Below are 25364 nucleotides of genomic sequence, written 5' to 3'. Positions count from 1 at the left end.
TAATGTTAAATTTTTATTACTATTTATTTATTGTTTTTTGTCTTTTCCCCCTTAAATCATATGTAAAAGTGTCTAACTATGTACTTTTTGGTTATTGTTCTAATCATGTGTGTTTTTAGGCTATGTGTTGGTGGGTATTATCACAAAAGGAAAAAAAGTAGAAGGAAAAATAAGGAATATTTATTGGGGGAAAATATGATGTCTTTAAAGGAACTGCCCATTTGTATAGGGGAGAGTGGGGTGAGTTGTGCCAGTTTTTACTCAAAGTGACTTTAAAGTGAGGCCATGGCAGTAATGCCTTCAACTTAAGGATGTACATATATTTCAGGATGTGGTGCATCCCTGAGAACAATAACTTTGGATCTGAAATAAATTGTTTCAGAAATATAGCTCTTGGAAAAAAAGTGGTCTCATGGCACAACTTGCCCCTGGTGCGGGGGAAGTTGTGCCTTTGGGGGAATACATTGGGGGTAAATTGTGCCAGTGATTTCTGAAGTAAAACAGAACATTTTAATGTTATGAACCATACTGCTATATGAAAGCAAGATAAATTCAATACAAAATTACTAATTTAAGGTTTATTTAGATATTGTCACCCTGGAATACCATAGCATGCGTTTTTCCTACTATGGTCAATTGCATAGGGATTTTGTATTGAACATAACTCTGGATCACAGTGTCATAGAGACAAGGGGGCGGGCTCATTTTACTCAGACGACCAATAAGTCTCTCAGGATCATTGTGAAGCTATGAAGCTACGCCCTAGCAACCATTTAGAGCACCATAGCAACACAATATATGATATTTGTGAATCATTTCAGGCAAAAAGGCTTTGGCAAAGGGCCTGTTGACATAGCGCTGTCTGTCAATTATGTAACATATAAGAATAAAGTGACTAGGTTAATTTCTAAACATCCTATTGTGACATAGGCCACTTAAAAATGGAATAAAACTTCTCTTTAATAACATAGTGCAACCTCAAAACAGAAATCAGTGTTAGCTAAATTAAACAAATAACAGGCAGGCCTAAGTCAAACAATGATGAGGCATGCCCATCTCCTCACTTGTCAAGATTATCCCCTCTGAGAATGTTGGTCTAGGTGGTCTGGATCTGGCACAACTTAACCCAGGCCCTTTGGCACAAATCACCCCGGACCCACAAGATTGAAAAACTAGCATGATCCAGCAGTTAAGAGCTAACATCATGCTAACTGTATAGACTCATTGTGTAGCCTACTAAAGCACTAAAACATGTGTGAAATGTTTTCAAACTTGTCTATAATTGTTCAGACACTACAATCAAAAAACCTTAATCATAGAAATTTTACTTTGAAAGGGAAAAAAATGTTTTTTGCACTAAAATATGCTTAACTCTCATGCCATGTGTCTCTCTTCTTTGGAGGATGAGTAAAAGTGATTGCTTTTCAAAATGATGTGGTCACATGACCAATTTCTTCTATGGTTTTCCAGAAACAAGGGTGGAACTACTTCCCCCCCTGGCACAAATCACCCCACTCTCCCCTAATTGTGTTAAATGTGTTTGAATTGAAAGACATAATAAAGTACATTTTATATATATATATATATATATATATATATATATATATATATATGTGTGTGTGTGTGTGTGTGTAACGGGTCACTCCATCCTACTGTTGCTGCTACACATCACCACGGACAACCACTTGGATCAGGTTTCTTTATTGCTGGAACACAGTATGACAGTGTTGAATCGTGGGTTCAGCAAATAGATCTCGGGACAACAATCCCTTATCTCTTTATCTCCAGTGTTGGTAAATGCTATACAAATACAGGAATGTATTTGTGCTAGTTACAAATGTATGTGATACTACTAATGTGAAATAAATCAAATTAGATATCAAGCATATTCACAACAAAAATGCATAACTTGTATGTCTTTGAAACAAAATAAAAATGTGTGTGATCGTATAGTGGTTTTCGAATATCTAGGCTGAATTATAATCTCTACATACAACATACAGTACATTTCAGCAGTACAATAATGAAACTACTTGATCCATTTTACATTATATTGAAATAACAAAATAAGGAACATTATCATTGCAAACGCAACACTCGAGCACATGTGTGGCTAATCTCAAGACTACCACGCTGGTCTGCAAGATAGCTAAACTCGACTTGCATACAACAAATAACATGACGATAAAACCATTTACACAACATAAGATAATTACCTGGAACACAGTATGACAGTGTTGAATCGTGGGTTCAGCAAATAGATCTCGGGACAATTAGCACGCTAGTTCACATGAAAATATGCTTGGTTGCAAATCTCTAAAACATGGCTTTACAAGACACATAAATCATCAACTAAACTCAAAATAGTTACCTGAAATCATAAGTACATTGCATGACAAAATACGAGACATATGTACTTAGAATTATAAGAAAACATCGATTGTCCCAGACCTCTCAAATTGCGTGACTTACCCCTTATCTCTTTATCTCCAGTGTGGGTAAATGCAGCAAATCCCACTGTCACACTGAATCAAACTGCCCCTAGATGGCGTAGTTGCATCAAGTTTAAACCTACAAGTGTATTTTTATGATAGCATAACTGTAAAGGGACTATTGTAATGGGGTAAATCAAATGTAGGCTAATATACTGTCAATTACTAAGCTCAGAATCATCTTACCAGTTAAAATTTACACTCTGCTTTTGTAATTATTTATTTTTAATTTTGTGATTTTAACTTCTGCTTTAAAAAGCTTTTTTTTTAGATTGTGTTCTAATGTTCTTCTAATAATCATAAACATGTACTACAGTTGCCAAACAAAACCAGAGAGAATTGTATTCATAAATCTTTAAAACAATCTAATTAAATCTTGGGCACAAAACATTCAGCCAGTAAAAAAGAAAACCTGTAGTATATATATTGTATTTAGGCCTATCTATCTATATATATATAGGTCTATATTGTCTAGACTCTAATTTATCATTGTAGCCTTATTTAAGTTGATTTTCTGTATACTGTGTATTTATTTTTGGACTAATAGTGGTTAATAAAGTCCAATAATGGTATGAGAGTGTCAGTGGTAATATCATTGTGTTCTTGTCGGTCAGTGTTAGAGGATCTGTGTAACAGCTGAGGCTTAGCCTGACAGTTAGCCTGGCCTGGACCAGGCTAGTTTCCCAGCATAAGTTGCCAGGGTAACTGAGTTTGAACTATTTTAAGTTTGCTTTATGAAACAGAATCCACCGACAATAAGTCTGACTAACCAAAATAAGCCTGGCTTGTATTCTAATCTTGTTTTATGGAACAACCCTCCGGATTCACGCTCGTGCACAGTGTTGCTAATAATCTGGATGGAATTTAAGTTCTGTTGCTTTTATATGAAAATAAATATAATGAACAAGACACTCAAAGTAGCCTACTTATTTAATTCCATTCCAAATAGCCTACATGTTTAATAGTCTTTTTTTCTTTAATACAGACTAGTGTTTTTGTTTTGTTTTTAATAAAAATTACATTGCATAACCCATAGAGATCGCACTGTCAGATAGTTTGGGAATACTCACGCATAACGTATACTACACATAAAACATGAGTTTTAAAATCAGAGTTTTAAAATCAAACATTTTAAAAGAGAACAATACATCACGGTTGTTTAACCCTCATGTGGTGTTCAAAACCCTATAACACCTGTGGTGTTCCCGGTCAAAAATGACAGGCCCATAAAAAAAAGCTTATAAATCACTCATTATACCATATTTTCACCCAATCTTGGATTCAATCTTTTTGTCAACTTGTTCTCTTTCAATTAGGACTGGTTTTATATTTCTGTTTGCATCTGATTAATCATGGGCCTCATTTATCTGAGAGTATGCATCTAATTTTTTGAGTAAAAAACAAATATTGTATGAGTAAATTTGGAAATATGAAAAAAAAAAAAAAAAAAAAATGGCTACTGTTGATCACACTAGTCTACTCTAATATTTTACCAGGAATTTTGTTTTGAAACTTTTGTTTTGTAAAAAATATGGCACATAGTCACACTTGTGGTGTTCCCGGTCAAAAATGACCGGCCTATAAAAAATAGCTTATAAATCACGCATTATACCATATTTTCACCCAATCTTGGATTCCATCATTTTGTCCACTTGTTCTCTTTCAATTTGGACTGGTTTTATATTTATATTTGCATCTGATTATTCATAGACCTCATTTATTTGATAGTAGGCATTTTTCTCAATATTGCCAAAATTATTAACAAATAATGCTTTTTTCACTCAAAAACTGAGGTGCATAAGCTCGGATAAATGACTCCTACAATTAAACTGTTTGAAAATTGAATACAAAACCAGTCCTAATTGAAAGGAAACAAGTTGATAAAAAGATTGAATCCAATTTTTGTGGATAATATAGCATAACGAGGGATTTATAAGCTATTTTGTGTAGGCCTGTCATTTTTGACCGGGAACACCATAAGTGTAACAAGGTGAAAAAAACAACACCAAAAAAAGTAAAAAAAAATAAATAAATTTGGACAAGTTGTTATAGTCTCTGTGAACAAAGTCACTAAGTTTCAGTTCAATGCGATAACATTAACTAGTATTTTCAGGAAAAAGAAAATCTTCTCCAGTCAAAAACACGAACACCACATGAGGGTTAAACCAATGAGCATTAAGCTGTGTCGTCAGTAAGTCGTTTCCCATCATGCTTTTGATCAGCGCAGTCGGTGGAGAACTGACTGCAGAATCCGACAGGTGCGCCTTGCGCTCGCGATATATTTTTGACATACGTCAGCATGACATCAGAGCAAGGCGGACCGCACTCGGACACATTTCTAACCGGCATGCATCTCGCGCTGATCACCGATGATCGGTTCTGCGCAGATTTTGCTCATCTCAAACAAGCCTAATAATGTATATTGTAGGCCTATATGCGGGCGGGCGGGGCAGACTGGTTTAAAGATTCAGCCTTGGCACTGACACGCGCATTAAAGTGTGACGTAGTTAGGGTGGTTGGGGGGCATGCTCCCCAGAGAAAATTTTGATTTCTCGGAACTACATAATGTGCATTTTAAGGCGTTTGAAGGCCAAAAAAAAAAAAAAAGATCTTTGGATCATTGTTTTCAATAATGTGCTTTTTTGTCATTTGTTGTGTATCTTTGGATTAGGTTGTGTTGTAAATAAATCCAAACAAATTAAAAAGCCATTCTTTTTTAAATCTCCTCATTCTTTGTGCAAGGTTGGTCAGAATGACAGGGCCTGATAGCTCCTAATAGGGCCATTAGGGGAGGGTCTTTGTCTTTCTCAGGTGTGAAACCATTAATATTCAGGATGTGATCACGCCTATTCTATTCAAATGCCCATTTCTCGTTTGGAGACAGTTAGTATACTTTACATGTATCACTACATCACACACACTAGGGGAACATTATTAAAGCGTAGTGCAGAATCAAACTAACTCAACGTTTACTGACGGATTGATGCGGTGATTCACAAACATCAGTGTCTGGAATGAAACTGCAAATAAACATGTAGTGATTTTGTTTTCAGTAGGAAAAGTTGTTATAATATTTTGTCTTTACTGATGTTTTTATTTAGCCCTTACTGCTTAATCATAATTTGATAAACTTACAGTATGACAAAATCTGAGTATTATATCACTGTATTTCTGGTTATTCACATTTTCCTTTCTATAACACTTGTGGCTTTAAATGGTTTAATATTGTGGAGTTTGGCTGATTGCTGATGCGATTGCATGTTCATTAACTGCTAATGATGTTTAATGCATCTGTGTTTGGTGTTTCTGGAGTTAATTCAGGCTATAAAAGAACGTGAGCAGCTCATAAACACCATCATCTCCTGATGAGCAGCGTCTTCAGTCTTCAGTCTGATTCCCGGTAAGATCATGTCGTCTCATGTGGGAATTATTGTGTCGTTGTGTTTCAGCCTTTATTCAAACGTTAGCACATGTTGTTCAGCTTGTAGACTCTCTAGTGTGCTTGATTATGTGTAGAAGAAACTAAAGAAATTAAGATGGAATTGTTTAAAGCAGGTTTGGAGGTTTTCTTTAAGGTCCTGTAGGAACCACTTCCCATTTCAGGTTCTTGAGATTAATTTGATGATGATGTGATCAGCTCATAAACTTCATCATCTGTCTTGTAGTTTGATGTTCATTATGATTCCAGGTAAGATCATGAGATCATCTCATCCGTGAGTTTATATAGTCAACTATCTTTGTATTCCAGCCTCTGGTATTACTGTGATCATTTGCACTTAAACTAGTTTCCTTTAATTAACATTGAGTGTGATTTCAGTCAGTCAGCAACACAGATTTCCATTTCTTAAAGAAAACAGGCTTGCAGAGCAGCAGAAGAATCAATATTTTAGAGAGATCAGAGTATTTGTGGTTTCTCTCGCGATCATTCATGGGTTTCGGATTCTACTGAGGATATCATTAAACACTGAGTGAACTTTAAAAGTGAAAGCATCAGATATAAAGCGTTTTCAGATTCAGTCGTCGTAGTTGAGCCGAAGCATTTGTGAAAGTTAGACTGGTTTTTCACTCAAACCACCATTGTTAGTTAATTGTGTCTTTAAGGTAATTACAGTTTCACACGTTGGATCAAATAGTTTGTCTGTAATCTCAGGCATTTCCTACATTAGATCCACAAGCTTTAAGATGTGTGTTTTTACAGTGAATGAAGAGCAGTGGAAACTTGTGAAACATCTGTCAGTCTGTGTGTTGCTCCACAAACTTCTGCTTTGACCTGCAGACGAAACACACACTCCTGTCAGTAACGTAAGTTCTTCAAGATTTACTCCTAGTTTAATAAACCATTGTACACTTGCAGCTGTGCTGGACTGTATATTCAGAACAACAGCATTCTTGCTTCTGTGATATTGTTCAAATGGAGGATTTCCAAACTTTAATCTCACATTTCACATATTTCAAGCTTTCTAACATTACACACATCTCCTCTAAAGCAAACTGAGGAAACTTTATTTCAACAGTCACACAGAAAACAAGTTATGTCATATATTTTTCCCTATTTTTTTTTTAACTAATGACTGGTTTGTTATTTAGTGTTGCCTGTCAAGATTTCATGAAACAATGGCCAGCATCAACGGATCAAGTGGAGTAGATTATGAAGATGAATGGAGCCGTCAGTTTGAAGGGTTTATCGGGAAACATCAGTTTACAGCAGTAACATTTTTCAGTGTCTTTTCAGGCACTGAGCTTCTAATCATGATCTTAACTCTGTTAGAGTTGTGTGGTCTTATCAAATCTGATCACTCCACTCCAGTGTTTGTTATTAATTTGATTCTTTCAGATCTCATTCAGATGATTTGTATATTAATAACGATTTTCATAAGGGATGTGAGTTATGCATTTTTTTATAGTTTGATTGTGGGTCTGTATTTTATGGCATGTGTTGCTTTTGAACGATATCTTCTGGTTTCTCCTCCTATCTGGTACAGATCTCATTCACTAAAGGTCTGCTGTGGCGTTTCTGTGATCATCTGGTTTGTTCCTCTGTTAAGATCAGTCATAGACTTTAGCTCTCTGACCATGCCGATCATCTGTTTAATCCCCTACCTGATAATCATTCTGTGTTTTTTTGGCACTTGTCGCGGTCTTTCACGCGCAATATCACTTACTCCTCTAAAGCGCAAACAAATTCTGGGAAGTTTGTTCGTGGTGCTTCTGACTTACACTTTTCTCATTCTCCCCCTTGTAATCATGAACGATATAATTGATATTTTAGAAGTTCACAACAATGTAGCTTTTACATTTTTCGTATTTTCTTGTTTTCTCATGTCTCTGAAACCACTGGCTGACTGTGTATTGTACATGTTCTTGAGGCCTGATGTTGGAGGGTTAATGAATTGCTGTTGTGGAACTGACACACATCAGTGTTCGACACACAGCTGGGACGAACACTCTCGAGACAGTAGTGCAGCGTTTGCCTGTGTTTCAATGCAAAAGCCTGCGTCTCATTCACAGACCGCCTGCAGTTAAATCTAAACATCTGCACTCAATAAATGAAGTCAATGTCATTCTTCTCACTGCAGACACCCTTCCTTTCTGTGACATTTAGGTTTATTAGAGATAACTCTTGACTCATAAACTCAAAACTCAATTGCTCTGTTTGCGGTCCAAATGCCCTCATGTCGACCAAAAACGGAATAACTTTCTTAAGTTAACATAAAAGACAATATTTTGAGATTTCTTTGTCCATACATTAGAAGTCAGTGGACAGTTTCGGGCGAACTATCCCTAAAAAGACTTGATTTAAAGTGCAAATAATATATAAGAAGAGTACTAAGTTTATATATAAATATTAAGCAGAGCTTGCATGGAAATCAGAAGTGAGTTATTTGTAATATTGTTGTGTCTTTATAGAAGTGTTTCATATATGTCTCATGCCGAGTCAGAGACTGTCCTGTATTCAGGAAACAGGAACACGAGTATTTTGGTGTTGATAATGGGAACTTGAGCATTACTGACGGGACTGTGGAGGCTGGGAAACACTGGCTATAGCTTATAGAGCTGATATACACTCTATTAGGACACAGATACGTTTGTAGAGGTTAATGTCAGCCACTGTTGTCAACACTGCTGTAGATTACTGTAGTCACCCAACGCAAATAAACTATTCATCGTTTGAAAATGTGAACTATTGCAGTTAAAACTTCATTACCTTTTCGCCAAAAAAAAAAAAAATCCATTAAACGCGACTATAGAGGAGCGAGCACTAATATTTTCAGTTCCATTCCTTTTAATATTTGTATAAAATAAGTGTTATATATCCGTGTGTGAATGTCTCAACTTTAAAACTTGCCTTCTCATCTTTGGACCCTGCATTACCTAACATTTCTTATGAAACTTATTTAGACATAGCATGACGAAAATTGTCCAGTGTAACTGATGTAAAGATTAATATCTTACCCTCGTTCTTTTTCTCTAGCATATTTTTCAGCTCATTGTTAACTCTTCTTTCCTCTTTTCTTTTCTTTTGTTAATATATTTTGTATATTGTATGCAAAGTTTTATGTCATTAACATCATCTCTGTATGTTTTGCACAAAAAAAAGTAATAAAAATAAAATCACAAAAAGTAGACTGACCAATGTTTATTGACAAGCATATCCCTGAAAACTGCAGTTGTTAAGCCACTCCTGAAAAAGAGCAATCTGGATAAGACCATATTAGGCAACTATAGACCGATCTCAAATCTTCCTTTCATAGGCAAGATCATTGAAAAAGTTGTCTTCAATCAGCTGAACAAATTCTTGAGCTTGAATGGATCCTTTGACCATTTTCAATCTGGTTTCTGACCGCACCACAGCACAGAGACAGCGCTCATAAAGATAATAAACGATATTCGCTTAAATACTGATTCAGGCAAATTATCAGTGCTGGTACTACTCGACCTCAGTGCTGCATTTGACACTGTCGATCATAACATACTTCTGGACAGGCTGGAAAACTGGGTGGGGCTTTCTGGGATAGTCCTAAAATGGTTCAGGTCATACTTAGATGGGAGAGGTTATTATGTGAGTATAGGAGACCATAAGTCTGAGTGGACATCCATGACATGCGGAGTCCCTCAAGGCTCAATTCTTGCACCACTCCTGTTCAACCTGTATATGCTCCCAATGAGCCAAATAATGAGAAAGAACCAAATCTCTTACCACAGCTATGCAGACGACACACAGATTTACTTAGCCCTATCGCCTAACGACTACAACCCCATTGACTCCCTGTGACAATGCATCAATGAAGTCAACAGTTGGATGTGTCAAAACTTTCTTCAATTAAACAAAGACAAAACTGAAGTCATTGCGTTTGGAAACAAAGATGAAGTTCTCAAGGTGAACGCATACCTTCACTCTAGGGGTCAAACAACTAAACATCAAGTCAGGAATCTTGGTGTGACACTAGAGTCAGACCTTAGTTTCAGTAGTTCAGTACTGTATTTTATTTTATTTTTCTAAACTGTTTTAATTATTCTTATTTCTTTTATTATTTTAATCACTTCTGTGTAAAGCACTTTGAATTGCCATTGTGTATGAAATGTGCTATATAAATAAACTTGTCTTGCCTTGCCTTATAAATCAGTAAATGTGATAATGGGGGGAGACTTTAATATAGCACCTGATTTATGGTTAGACCGAAAACCCCAAAGTAGTACACAATCTGTGTATAATGATACGATATTGAATCTGTGTACAACAACAAATGTGGTTGATTACTGGAGAATAACTAACCCGAACAGCATTCAATATACATGGTTTAACCCCTCAGGTAACGGACAATGCTCAAGACTAGATTATTGGCTTATTACTAGTGAATTATGTAAGGATGTTTCAGAATCTATCATTTCAGCTTCCCCACTTATGGATCATTGTATGGTCACTATGTCTTTATCCATTTCTAAGAAACCTCAGTTCTCTCCTAATATTTGGAAATTCAATAATGATTTGTTAAATAATGATAGCTTTTGTCAACAGGTGATGACTCCCATTGAGGAGATTGAAAAGCTTGACATGTCTTGCATGATAAATGGGAATGGTTTAAATTTAAGGTCAAAATAATAGCCGTTGATACAGGAAAATTCTTATCAATGATGAGAAAACAAAAACAAAAGGAATTGATTGGGGAAATACATTTCTTGTCAGTTAATTCACAGCAAAACACAGCAAAACTTCAAGAGTTACAATCTCAGTTAGATGAGTTATATTCATAAAAAGCAAATGGAGCTTATATCCGCTCAAGATTCCCGGTGGATTGAAAAAGGAGAAAAAAGTTCATTGTATTTTTTCGGCCTTGAAAAACAAAGACAAACAAAGAAAATATGATCTTGGCTTGTGGGACTCCTGAGGCAGCTGACAGGTACCGGCAGGCCAAGCGGACTGCAGCCCGGGTGGTTGTGGGCCTGGGAGGAGTTCGGTGAGGCCATGGAGAAGGACTATCGGCTGGCCTCGAAGAGATTCTGGCAAACCGTCTGGCGCCTCAGGAGAGGGAAGCAGTGCCCTACCAACGCTGTTTACAGTAGAGGTGGGGAGCTGTTGACCTCAACTGGGGATGTCGTTGGACGGTGGAAGGAATACTTTGAGGATCTCCTCAATCCCGCTGTCACGTCTTCCATTGAGGAAGCAGAGGCTGAGTGCTCAGAGGTGGACTCGTCCATCACCCAAGCTGAAGTCACCGAGGTAGTCAAGAAACTCCTCGGTGGCAAGGCACCGGGGGTGGATGAGATCCACCCTGAGTACCTCAAGTCTCTGGATGTTGTGGGGCTGTCTTGGCTGACACGCTTCTGCAACATCGCGTGGCGGTCGGGGACAGTGCCTCTGGGATGGCAGACCGGGGGGGTGGTCCCTCTTTTTAAGAAGGGGGACCGGAGGGTGTGTTCCAACTACAGGGGGATCACACTTCTCTGCCTCCCTGGGAAAGTCTATGCCAGGGTACTGGAGAGGAAAATCCGGCCGATAGTAGAACCTCAGATTCAGGAGGAACAGTGTGGTTTTCGTCCAGGCCGTGGAACACTGGACCAGCTCTATACCCTCTACAGGGTGCTGGAGGGTTCATGGGAGTTTGCCCAACCAGTCCACATGTGCTTTGTGGATTTGGAGAAGGCATTCGACTGTGTCCCTCGCTGCAGCCTGTGGAGGGTGCTCCGGGAGTATGGGGTCCGGGGTCCTTTGCTAAGGGCTATCTGGTCCCTGTATGACCGAAGCAGGAGCTTGGTTCGTATTGCCAGCAGTAAGTCAGACTTGTTCCCGGTGCGTGTTGGACTCCGGCAGGGCTGCCATTTGTCGCTGGTTCTGTTCATGATTTTTATGGACAGAATTTCTAGGCGCAGCCAGGGGCCGGAGGGTGTCAGGTTTGGTGACAACACGATTTCGTCTCTGCTCTTTGCAGATGATGTTGTCGTGTTGGCCTCATCAAGCCAGGACCTTCAGCATGCACTGGGACGGTTTGCAGCCGAGTGTGAAGCGGCTGGGATGAGAATCAGCACCTCCAAATCCGAGGCCATGGTCCTCAGTCGGAAAAGGGTGGCTTGCTCACTTCAGGTTGGTGGAGAGTTCCTGCCTCAAGTGGAGGAGTTTAAGTATCTTGGGGTTTTGTTCACGAGTGAGGGAAGGATGGAACGGGAGATTGACAGACGGATCGGTGCAGCTTCTGCAGTAATGCGGTCGCTGTACCGGTCTGTCGTGGTAAAGAAAGAGCTGAGCCGCAAGGCAAAGCTCTCGATTTACCGGTCAATCTACGTTCCTACTCTCACCTATGGTCATGAGCTTTGGGTCATGACCGAAAGGACAAGATCCCGGATACAGGCGGCCGAAATGAGCTTTCTCCGTAGGGTGGCTGGGCGATCCCTTAGAGATAGGGTGAGAAGCTCGGTCACTCGGGAGGAGCTCAGAGTAGAGCCGCTGCTCCTCCACATCGAGAGGGGTCAGCTGAGGTGGCTCGGGCATCTGTTCCGGATGCCTCCTGGACGCCTTCCCGGGAAGGTGTTCTGGGCGCGTCCCACTGGGAGGAGACCCCGGGGAAGACCTAGGACACGCTGGAGAGACTATGTCTCCCGGCTGGCCTGGGAACGCCTCGGTATCCCCCCAGAAGAGCTGGAGGAAGTGTCTAGGGAGAGGGAAGTCTGGGGATCTCTGCTTAGATGCTGCCCCCGCGACCCGGCCCCGGATAAGCGGAAGAAGATGGATGGATGGATGAATGATATTATAATTGAAGATCATAAAGAAATCCAGAACGAAATTTGGCTTTTCTGTCGTAACCTTTATATATCTAAATTTAAAAAGGCAGATTGTGATTCTTTATTTAAAAATATTACAGATAATATTCAAAAACTAAAGGAGGATGATAAAAACTTAATCGATGATGAGTTGACTATAGCAGAAAAAGATGTGGCATCAAATGAAAAATGGCAAATCACCAGGTATCGACGGTTTAACAACAGAATTTTTAAAGCATTTCTGGAAGGATATAAAGAAATTATTATATAATGCATTTTTGGAATGCATTCAGAAAGGGAGCTTATCCCCCACAATGAAAACAGGATTAATAACCTTGCTGCCTAAACCCAAGAAACAATTGTTGTCATTAGATAACTGGAGACCAATAACTCTTCTATGCACCGATTATAAGTTATTTGCCTTGGTTTATGCTAATCGTCTAAAACTTGAGGAGTTTCAATCAGCATTTATTAAGGGAAGATATATCCAAAATCCCATTAGATTAATTCTAGATATGATCGATTATAATTCAATGATACAATCAAATAGCCTTATTTTATTTATAGATTTTTTTTTAAAGCATTTGATACTGTGGAGCATGAATTTATATTTACAACTCTTAAAAGGTTTGGTTTTGGAGAAGGGTTTTGCAAGGTTATTAAAATGTTATATAATGATATTTATAGTTATATATCCCTCAATCCTGGAATGACTCCTAGAATTGAAATTTTGTGTGGAATCAGACAGGGTTGTCCAATTTCTCCAAAATTGTTTATATTATGCACTCAAATGCTAGCTTACTTAATTGTCCACCATCCTCAATTAAAAGGAATAACCATTTGTGGCTATGAGTATCTAATCAGTCAATCTGCTGATGATACAGTAATATTTTTAAAAGACAAATCTATAATTGAGAAAGCCCTGAATATTATTTCATTTTTTTCAAGAGCACCGGGTCTGTGCTTAAATCTAAAAAAAAAATGTGAATTGTTACCTTTGTATTCGTGTGATGTATAGGAAAGTATAGATTCCATTCCAGTTAAAACTGAAGTAAAATACCTTGGATATCTAAAGATTAAAATACAAGAGAACTAGTAAATATAGAAGAGAGAATAGATAGTATGAAAAAATCTCTTAATCACTGGCTTATGAGAGATCTATCTATTATAGGCAGAATCCTTTTGACTAAAGCAGAAGGTATATGTAAATTATTATACCCATCTTATTCCCTTTATGTTTCTCCTCAATTGATAAAAAAGGTTAACTTTGTCATTTTTTATTTTATTTGGAAAAATAAAACTTATTATATAAAAAAAATCCCAGATGATTAAAGACTATAAAAATGGAGGGCTGAAAGCCACTGAATTTGAATCAATGATTGGAGTACTCAAGCTGAATTGGATAAAATCATATTTAGCACTAGCCTGGGTTTCCCCATACTGCCTTGCTCAGGCAGTCTGGACACCATGGACCAGATTTTCCCCTGAAAAAGGGAACCAATCTCAGAACGGGGAGGTAGCAGCAAGACGATGACGACACCGAAGCAGTTTGTTTATATCTATGGATCCAACATGGCATCAGACTCGACGTTACCTTCTACCCTCTTGTTATCTTGCACAAACGGTAATATTCGCTAAACGCCATCGTGTACAAATAAATCTTTGACCCATCGTCTTTTTCCTCGTTGAATTTCTGTCACTCTACATACGTCATCTGGTATAATTGAAGCGATTGGCTATGAGCTACATACAGGCGCATTTGATAGACATTCATAGCGCCCAATAAACGGCTCTGGGCATTCGTAAACCACGCCTCAAATACGAGAAAATGAACACGTGGTTCCCAGACCAATGCTGCGTTCCAGTCCACTTTTAGACACGCACTTGCGAACTTCCCTAAGCACTTCCCCTCGAGGGAATCCCCGCCGCCAAGTGCGTTCCACTTCGTGAAGTGGACGAGGGAAGTTTATATGGACAGACCCTCGTTCCCTCGATTTTGACCGAGGGAGCGAGTCTACTTCATATATACACTTCAGGCACCTATATGTCCCACAATGCAGTACGATTGTGACGTCACCACAAATCTCATCTAATCACCACCACAACAAACAACTCTATGATATATTAATTATATATTTTTTTTATTTAAAACAACCCACACACACCTATATACATTTGGATGCTGCATTAAACAAATTCTTAAAGGGAAAATTTTTAAATAATAAATCAACTCTTTAGCTGATTCCAAGTGATCAAGGGCTTAGGGCGTTCCAGTTCAGCCCATTGCAGTTTCCGCCAGTAGTGGGCACTCATGCATCGTAAGCAATGACGTACATCCGAGTAAACGAGACGGAGGGAAGTTAGCGAGTGAAGGGCATGACAATTTTGGACTGGAACGCAGCACAAGACTTGGTCTGACGTTAGCCAGGCTAATTTAGCACAGCCTAATTCAATGTGGTTTTATATACCAAAGTTTTTGCTGAAATGTGATTTTGAGATTTCTAAATTGCCAATAAAGCTTTCAAATTTTCACAAGCAGATTTTGCAATACTGGAAAATGATGTTTACTCACAACTTCACACCTCATGGATCCACCCTGTGGAATAATAGGACCAGAAAATCATTATTCAAACAAGAGTGGTTGGAGAAAAAAAAGTTTTATTTGTTGCTGATTTGATAGATGAAGCTAGTCAATTTATTCAATATAATTCTTTCATAGAGAAATTTGCGGTAACATGTTCTTTTAGAGAATTGTTTGTAGAGCAATCCCTCTTCCACTAAAACAAATAATACAAAACACACTTACATATTCAAATGTATCTGTTAAATTGCCTGAGTTGAAGATTGGAGAAGTGTACATTTGGGATAAAAAGTGCAATAAAAAAGTAATTAGAAATTTATTTAAAAGTAAATTATTTTACGTTTTCAATACACCAACAAAAGTTAAAATGAATGAAAATGAAACATTCAGTAACAAGTATTGTTATCTTAAAAGGCCAATTGTACCTAAAATAAAGGAGATGCATTTTAAAATCATCAATAATGTTTATCCTGCTGCTGAAATCTTACGGAGAAGATTCTGTTGTGAAGTAGATTTAATGCGGATTTTGCTCAAAAGAGCCTGAAACCATTGAACATTAATTCTGAAATTCACACTGAAATTCTGGCAGGATCTTTACAGCTGGCCAAGTATTGGTACTGATATTTCTTCACTAAATGTATCTCAGGTTTTGATATATGTTTTAGGTCTCTCTAAAAATATGTCATTGATGTTAAACGTTATTATTTCCTTGGGTAAATATCATATTCATAAAAGCAAGTGGAATAACAGTAAACCCTCTTTAACTTGTTTTAAAAATGAATGTAAGAATTATCTAGCATCCATTAAATACTTATCCGAAGATAATCAGTCCCTTTGTTAACTGTATAAAAACATGTATGAGTCTCTTTCTTTCTAAGATCTTGTCTTTTTTTTTTTGTCTAATATTTATTTATTTTTCCTTGCAATTTGTAACCCCCTTAAATGTTTGAATTATGCTTTTTTTATTGTACTAAATATGCAGTTGTTTTTTGTACAAATGAACCTATGTAAGCATAGGCGTATATGCACAGATATACGAATGGAGTTATTTTTGTCTGCATATTATTGTTCCCTATTTGAGTTTGTAAATTGATACTGTTCAATAAAATAAAACTTAAATAAAAAAAAAAGGGCTCAAACACATAGACAGTATAAGAAATGGACACAGCGACCCCATTGGAATCAACGGAGAAAATTGAAGTGACGCCAAAATGAATGGGAGTCAATGGGATGCTAACAGCAGGTGATGGTCTGCTAATCAATGGCGGCGCCCGGGGAAGCTTCAGTTTACGGCTGATAGATTACCCCCCTGTTTGTAACGCGTCTGTTTGCCTGTCGCTCAGTTATGATGCACTGAAGCGCCTGTGATATTCTCCTGCGCAAGCGCGACACTTAGTGGAGAGAAGCGGTAATTACAGCATTACAATATGGACAGTCACAGACTGAACTGAATTCTCATATTCCTCAAAACCAGTAAATCAACAGGTTTCTGCCTAAATTCTTTAAATTCATTTTGTAGACAAACAAATTATACAACTCTTGTTTTTATTAAAAAAAAGTTTTCCATGTAGAAGTTGCAGTGGATGTTGAAGGAAAACTACAGAATCCTGCCAGAAGATATACTGTGTGTTTTGTCTGGTATCCAAAACCAGTCAATCCTGTGAACAGCGAGTGTTTTCTGATAACTAGAAATAGCTAATCTTCTATCATCCAGTGAATTCGACTGAGAAAGCCAGGAAGAGCAGAAGCAGGAGCCGAAGCAGGAGCCGAAGTGATGTTAAATGAGTAGTTGGTTTATTAAATAATCTTAGTTGCGCATGTTTCATCTGACCAGGACAAATTCAACAAGTGTTATTCTACCAAAGCACAAGAAAAGGAAAAACAAAACACTGCTTGACAACTTTATCGACAGCACATTTAATTGTTTTTATTTTGTGTAGACATTAATTTCTTAGTACATGTAACTGTATTATTTTCATCCAGACTAGCATTATCACTAAAGTTATTTTGTTGGTTGTCATGTTTCCTAGTTCCCCAGCGGTGTTCTCTCAGACGGCCACACTGTTGGGGATTCGGTCTGGACACAGATACCAGTACGGCACTTTCAAATTCTCATTTCGGCTCTTGATGATCTTGGTCACTTCAGCTAATTTCTTGCGGAAAGTCTTGGCAGCTTCCATGACCGGTTGTTCAGTGAAGTACATATCTGGATACTCGCCTAGAAACAGCTGGAGAAGATTTGCACAAATCAAAACAACGTTTCAACGAATTTGTAGGAAGCAAGTTTATGCAAACTAGTTTTGAAGAATCAGTCAAACCTCGTTGTCCTGGAATTGACTGAGGGCCCAAACTATTCCTAGAACCCAAGAGGAACGCCCGCGGTCCGGCAGACTCTCCATGATGTACTTCATATCCACCTGGCCCTTCTGAGTGGGAGGGGGCTTCCGCATGGTGGAAGGGCTGTTGGGGATCCAGGAGAACCAGTCGAACTGGAACACAGGACAGACACACAGATATCAGTCTATAGATAGTTAATATTAATCCTGAAGAGTGTTTGTAAACGCACCTGTCCAAAGTTGACTGCAGCGTGTTGTGCTGAAGCTGTGAAAATCACAACGGTCAGGAACTCGACCAACTGCTCCCGAGTGTTCAGGGAATCTGGGAACTCTGTGAACAATGGCCACAGGTTTAGCACACGCATGCATTTAGGAGTGGTGTAAACACTGCATATGCTAGCATACAAACACGTTACATCCCAGGGCGTAATTGATCGTTCGCAAAGACCTACGATGGTCACTACACCATTTTTCAAGTTCAAGTCCACAGACGTCAGTCTTCTAACTCATGTCTGGTTTGGTTTTCTGATAAATGGCAATTCGACCTTATGATTGATCAGATTGCCCATCAATCAAACTCCCTGCAAAAAGTGAATTACTTTTTTTTTTTTTTTATGTGGAATGTTTTCTCCTGACCAGACGTGAGCAAGTGTGCCAGTGTTGCGTGTTAATCTTATTGTACAACATAGTTCACTGAAGAAGAGTTTAGTTACTCTGTTTTAGAATTTGAAACGGTTTACAATGTGATTGTTATTTTGGAAGGAGTGGGAAGGCGGATGCCATTGTGGTTAGTGTCCATGGTTTCTCTTGTCTTTGGTTAGAGAGGGAGTTGGGTATTTTTCCCCATTTTGATAGTTTAGAGTCAGAACTTCTGTTTGTTATTTTGGCCTGGTCCCCTCCTGGAGTCTATTTGAAGCTTCCCTTTTTGTATTTTGAATATACCAAATAAACTTTAATTTGTAATGTTGGGTTTTTATAATGCTGGGACAGGAGAGCTTTTTTTTCCCCTCCATGAATTCCCTTGTGACGCCCTCCCCAGACTGGGAAGGCATGTGAGAATTGGGGGCTCGTCCGGGACTTCTCGCAGAGTCATTGAGGCAGTAACGCATTCACACATTAACATATAGTTAAATGATCCTGTACTCACCACAATTCTTCAGACCAGAGAAGCAAACATCCTGAATAAATGCTTGAATCTCCTTGTCTTTCTGAACCGTCTCATCACTGCCATAGCAGATCTTCACCACGTCAGAAACAAAACTGGAGGAAGATCAAGTTAAATGATGAATCAGCAAATGTAAAATACACCTTGGTGTCAATGCTTTACTAATTTGTTCTTTGTTTTTAATTCTCACCATTAGCATTTAAACTAGGGATGTAACGGTTTCGGTTAAAAAAAATAAAAAGTATTGTTTCCAGCCCACGGTTAATCTCAAATCTGACATTGCATCTATTATATGGTTTGGTGAAAAAAGGAAAAGAAAAAGTGGGTCAGTGCTGCATTGTGAAAAAAAAGTTTATCATTTGCACACGTTTTTAAGCTTTTCACGTTTTTTAGCATGTTGGGCAGTGATGGGCTTTCCTGTAGCTCAAACAGTAGAGTGTTGGTCATGGGTTCGATTCCCAGGGAAAGCAAAAACTGACAAAATGTAAAATGTGTACCTTGATGCAAGTCACTTTGGATAAAAGCATCTGCCAAAAAAAGTGCATAAATGTAAAACACAAAAGAGAATATGCGTGCTAAAAGCTTTGTGCATGAATACTAAATTGAGTTCTTTCATGTCTTGCGCTTGAATGGACATTCACACAATTGTCAAAATGCCCAACTTAGTGAGTATCCCAATAAACATAGTCAGTTATGTCTTGAGTGAACGTAAACGGTCGAGAAAAGACAGCGCATGTGTACAGTATCAGTATATTGATCCATGCATTATGTCTTAAAGTGAGAGCAGCCTAATATATTTCTGCTGGTGTCTGTGTTTTTAATGTTTATCAAACAACAAGAAAATAAGGGGGAAACCCTCTTGGCTGAATAACTCTTGTAACTTTAATAAGGATTCATCTCATATAGATCGGTAGAATAGAGAATTGTGAAATTTTACTGGTCTCTAAAAATTACAATACAAGCACATAAAAAAAAACGAAACCGTGACCCTAGAACCGAACCGGGAGTAATTCAAACCGTCACACCCCTAATTTGAACATCTGTAAATTATGCATTATCAAGTACCTTTTGACTGCCTTCCAGACCATCATGCCGTCGTCTCTGTAGTAGTAGTTGGGCAGATCTTCCACTCCTCGAGCTTTCATGGCCTCAGGGAAGCACATGGACTTATAGGTTAAAGTCTTCATGGCCTTTTGAATCACTTCCACAATTGCTGTTCCACCAGTGGCAATAGCCTTTGAAACACAAGGACACGAGTGAATCTTTGAGTCTCAGACTACAATTTTGTAGACACTTCTTTAGAGAAGTGCAGTGAAGTCTACAAAACGGGAGCCAGAGCTAGATGATAAGATCAAGTCAATGACTATATGCCTCTTCAGACCTCAAAGTCATGAGAAAGAACCAGGAATAAACATGAAAAGAAAAATTGTTCAAAGGAACTTTATCCAGGGTTCAAGATACCTTATCAAAGATCCCATCTTTAGAGATGAGTTTCTCTCGAGCCGCAGTGTTGATGGCAATGGTGTAACGGACATGAGGTATCAGCAACTGTGAGGAGAACATAAAAGCTGCAATGATTGGCTTCAAGACGACAGCCTTCAATAAAGCAGTAAGCCATGAGTTTCAGAATCTACCTTGTACACTGGATGGACTGCAGCGAGCTGTCTGTACATGGCTATGGCAAAAACCTCAGATGTAAGATGTGTCCTGAGAAAGTGTGTGACCAACTGGTGTACATTTAAGTCTGAGGATTTCACCCACATCTTGGCTAGCATCCAGTCGTAGTGATCATCGCTCGGGAGAAAGACTGTGTTCGCCCCAGCAGGAGTGTGACGACTGAGCTGTTCCAGATCAAGTAAACCAACAGAATATTTGGTAAAAACTCCAAACGCTAACTTTAATTTGAAGTAATATTTCACTAAATGATTTCTGCGGGCACCTGAATAGCGATCGGCATGATTTCATTCTGGCTGTTCTTGTACAGAAGGCAGAAGGGAGCAGACAAATACTGCTGGGTGTTCGGGTCGGTGGCATTGGCTCGCACTCCCTCCAGGATCGCATAGTCTGCGATGTAGACGTTTCCCTCCTGTAATAGAGAGGCGTTTAGAGTGAAAAATCTCATTCATATCCAGAATTGACCACTACAACTGTCCCGTCTACACCACTGAGGACCAAGCATTATCTTCTGACCTGCAACTCCTCCTGTAGTGTGAGACCTCGATCCAGAGAGTCTTTCACCATCTCCTGCGTGACTGCGAACCCATCTGGAAGATTCGTGCACTTCCTGATCATCACAGGATTGCAGCCGTTTAAGAACTGATAGCCAAACATGAAGTCCTCTTCCCAGTTCTCCATCACATATTCTGTCAGAGGGAATAATGCCAGTGAGTTTAGGGGAATGCAAACAATGTGTGTCTCAGTCTATTTATTTGATTTTTTCCCCACAATAAGTTGGACAGCTCATTTCTGTATTAAAAAAAAAAAAAAAAAAAAAAAACATTTTAACAAAGGAAGAAACTGTTCAAACCTGACACAGGGTCCTTGATTGTCATAAATATTTCTCGAAAATCTTCAATATCTGTCCAAGATGACTGGAACAAGCTCTTCAGTTTGTTAAGACGAAGATTTTTGATCCTGAAAGAGATCACACCAGGAAAAACACAACTGAATGCTCATTATCAGATGTTCTGGTTAGTTTCAGCTTCACTTCTTTCTCAATTTATTTTGGGATATTCCCTGGTTAAAGAGAGTTCACCCAAAAACCATTTACTCATGTTGCAAACATGTTAAGTTCAGTTCATTTAATGTTTAGTTTTTATGTTTAGTTTAGTTCATTTAAGCATTTAGTTCAGTTGAACTAAAAAAGTATATATATGTTAAAGAATGTCGGAAACCAGACGGTTGACGGTAACCATTGACGTCCATATATAGTAGAAAAAAAAAGAAAGAAAGTGGAAGCCAGTGGTTACTGTCAACTGTCTGGTTTCCGACATTCTTCAAAATTTTAGTTCATTCATTCAGGTTTGGATCAACATGAGTAAATGACAGAATTTTCATTTTGGGGTGAACTGTCATTTTCAGCAGTCAAACAGGGTCATTCATTGGAAACCAATAATAGCATATTTGTTATGGACACAGGCGAAGGGATAAATGCAAACTGTGTAACCTACGCTTCATCAAAGTTTTCACTGAAGTCCACAGCTTTGTCAGCTTCAAACTGAACGTCCAGATGGAGTTCACTGCTCGAGTTGGCATCTATGCTCATGGGGAAACCAGGCTGCCACTCCTTCCACCTTCAAGAAGTAACATTCATCTTTCAGTGAGTTATATTTGGTGTCACAAAGTATAAGTGAAATGGTGTAAGTGTGTTCAGCATTTTAAACTAAAATATCTGGGGGAAAATAAAGACAGCATTTACACCACCAAATGATAGAATATTGTCCAGGATTGTAACGGTGTCCTCAAACCTGAACAGTTGTTGTCTGGATTCCAGTTCCGTGCGTCTGTGATCATTTAGCAAATCGGTTTTATCCTCATGAGACAATCGAGCTAAAGGAACACACATAAGATCACAGTATTTATGACGTGCTTGATTTAGGACTGGATAGTGATCAGAGTCGGGAATAGGACTCACCCATGCCATCTCGAAGAACCACTGCCTTTTCGTTCGCGATCCAGCGATAACAGGGGAAGTCGAAGCGATCTCCGGAGGGAGACGTCACACTGATGACTCGACAGTACCACTGATCATTGAGCAAGTTCTTCTTCTCAAGCTTCACCAGCACGATGTCTCCCAGCGTCTCCTTCACATGGACGTCGATGGGCATCACCTTTAACGACAGCTTCTGTTAGACACAACCAGAGCCTTTGCAATTCAGTGGCCCGTTTCAAGCGCAACAGAGGGCCCTTCTGTTACGAGGCCCGTTTCCAGTAAAACCGGTGAATCAGGCCTCGACTGGACATCACAGGGTATGTGCAAACATTAAAGAGTTTAATTGGGGAAAAACTAATGAAAAATACCACACAATGCACACACAATTTTCACTGCAGTCAGGATTATGGCAAGCCGTTTTAGCTTAAATTGTACCCAGCGTTACTTGTCGTAATTGCATTTTTACTAGTAAGAATTTAATTAGAGAGCTCTACAATTCAATTCTTACTAGTAGCAATTACAATTACAGAGCTCTCTAATTCAATTACTACTAGTCATATGTCTCCATTGACTTCAATTCATTTTTAATTACAGAGCTCTACAATTGAATTGCTACTAGTAAAAATGCAATTACGACGAGTAACGCTGGGTACAATTTAAGATATAACGGCTTGCCATACAGGATGCCCTAGTTAATCTCATTAGGTTTTGTTATACAATATAGTTTTTTTCTTTATGAAACATTATGAAAGCTGGTTTCCGGTTCTGAATAAAAAAAAAAAAATTGTATCTCGCATTTCTGACTTTTCTCAGATTTGCGAGAAAAACATGTAATTGCAAAAAAAAAAAAAGAAACAAAGAAAAAAAAAAGTCAGAATTGTGAGTTATTAAGTCCAATTCAGGGGGAAAAACTGCTTTTTCCTCAGAATTGTGAGTTAATATCGTGCATTTCTGACTTTTTAAAAAAACTATAAATCACGCAATAAAAAAAAAAAAAAAAAAAAAGAATTGTAAGATAATAAGGTCGCTATTATCTTTTTAATTGTTATACCTTGTTATACTTTGGCAGAAACAAGCTTCCATACATTTTCAAACATAATATGTTAAATTGGATTATCTGTCAGGGTGCTTTATATTGCTGGGAATAAACTGGACAAGTGAAGAAATATGTGGAAGCTTTGGTAGGGAAAAGTAGGGTTACAGAAATGCAGTTTGGAGAAACTTTAAACAGTCATACTAGAGACTGTGATTTCTCACTTTTTGTGAGGAAACAAAAAAGGATTTAATTATCTGATAAGTGATAAACTATTTTCTATGTTATATTTAATAACATATACGCGCGTCAAGAAAAACTAAAATCTTACCGTTCCTCTTGCAAAGCGTTGAAAGAAGGATTTGTCCAGCAGAGTCCGATCACTGCATCTCTCCGAGCCGATCAGCGTCAGGTGAACATGATCTAATGTCCCAGCAAACTCCTGTTTTCCAGTGGTGACAGAGACTGTGTACGTCAACATTGTGCTCGGATGGGAAGACAAGTACAACTGACTCATACCTGTGGCTTTTTAAAGTTAAATTCAGTTTCTGCCCTTTGTATTGTGATGTGGTCTATCAATCTAACTTGTGGTGATACTTGTGGTCTTTATCAAGAGATTCAGGTGTTACGAGATTTTCGGTTTCATTGGGCTTGGGCTTACATGAATATTCATGCGCGGAACTGAGAATCAAGCTCCTTGTATCACAGCAGGATTAATGGATTATTTAAAGGTAGCCTAAGCCTACATTTACTGTAGTTTTCAATGCATATAGGCTACTGTTAAAAAAAAAAAAAAAAAAAAAAAAAAATTTTTGTTGGTTTATCTTAAAAAAGTAAGTTACCTGTTTGCCTAAAACATTTCAAACATTTAGTTCATTAAAATTCTAATTGTAAATTAATACAATGAAGGAGATTGTTTTAAAAAATAGAAACTCAAAATAGTATGTTATCTAAACCACATTAGTTGATTTGACAAAAGATAAAGTTGTGATAAGAAATCATGAACATATTTTTTTACTGTACAATAGTTTATAGTTTCGTAATATATAGGCTAGGCTATATATAAATAGTTAGCACGTTTTGCGCAGTTGTCTCTTTCCTGAATGATTGCAGGCATTCACTTTGTGTAATGTTAGAATAAAGCCCAGCAAACCTCAACTCGTATATTGATTTAATCATTGTGCTTTTCCTTTGTACCTCACAATGTTTTAAAACGGTCTTTTACTAATTGTTCTCATTCATTGAGTGCAATAACTGAAATAAACTTGTATAAATTGTATGAAGTTTTTAAATCTATCCTTGCGTGATTGTTCTGAACTTCTTGTTTATTTTGTAAATATAAGAAAAATAACTAAAAACCACACAAAAGCATGAATGTGTTTAACACATAAGTGAAATTTGGATTAAACAAAATTGTACGAACAGAAGTGTAAAAATGAAAAACTACTGCAAATGAGAACAATACTTAACGTCCTTTTACAGAATAGAATTAACATCCAGAGGATATGTGTCATAAAAATTCGGATCGGGTTTGATTTTCTGTGTTTTTCGCATCCGTAACTAGCATTATTTTTTAATGGTGTTTTGACAATTCTGAGCCACCGAATCACGAATACGAAAAAACGCATACGAAAATGTCGGCCTCAGTGTGCAAGGGCCTTTAATGTGGGCTGAGTCTATGGCTGCGTTCCAAACCGCATACTTCCCTACTATTTAGTATGGGAAAAAGAGTAGGCGAGCGAAAAAGTATGTATGAATCCAAAAGAGTAGGCGAGAATTACCTGGGTAACGTACTAATTATCGCGAGATTCGGACTTAAGTGCGTTCGAATATGCCTACTTTCCTACTATA

General features: G+C 38.1%; 2 protein-coding genes and 1 long non-coding RNA gene across 3 annotated transcripts in view; 1 reads left to right on the top strand and 2 right to left on the bottom strand.

The window, feature by feature from the left end:
• The window catches only part of LOC311277086 (carboxypeptidase inhibitor SmCI-like), a 103360-nt gene that overhangs the window by 65863 nt on the left and 12133 nt on the right, over positions 1 to 25364 (bottom strand). The window lies entirely within an intron of this gene.
• LOC311277210 lies at positions 2714 to 9779 on the top strand. The gene is made up of 4 exons (XR_014625182.1): positions 2714 to 3649; positions 4651 to 5892; positions 6691 to 6794; positions 7080 to 9779. It is a non-coding gene; the product is annotated as an uncharacterized lncRNA (long non-coding RNA).
• LOC311276832 (polyunsaturated fatty acid 5-lipoxygenase-like) lies at positions 17101 to 24095 on the bottom strand. The gene is made up of 14 exons (XM_084386778.1): positions 23845 to 24095; positions 22463 to 22658; positions 22296 to 22377; positions 21999 to 22121; positions 21356 to 21462; positions 21019 to 21191; positions 20768 to 20914; positions 20463 to 20669; positions 20290 to 20376; positions 19894 to 20063; positions 18811 to 18923; positions 17894 to 17994; positions 17646 to 17816; positions 17101 to 17555 (listed from the first exon to the last, which is right to left on the bottom strand). Exons 1-14 carry the CDS (start codon positions 24028 to 24030, stop codon positions 17376 to 17378), a joined length of 2043 nt encoding a protein of 680 aa, XP_084242904.1. The 5' UTR covers positions 24031 to 24095; the 3' UTR covers positions 17101 to 17375.

The sequence above is a fragment of the Rutilus rutilus genome (assembly GCF_951802725.1).
Source record: "Rutilus rutilus genome assembly, chromosome: 18".
Classification (NCBI taxonomy): domain Eukaryota; kingdom Metazoa; phylum Chordata; class Actinopteri; order Cypriniformes; family Leuciscidae; genus Rutilus; species Rutilus rutilus.
This window is presented reverse-complemented; position numbering and strand designations above follow the sequence as displayed.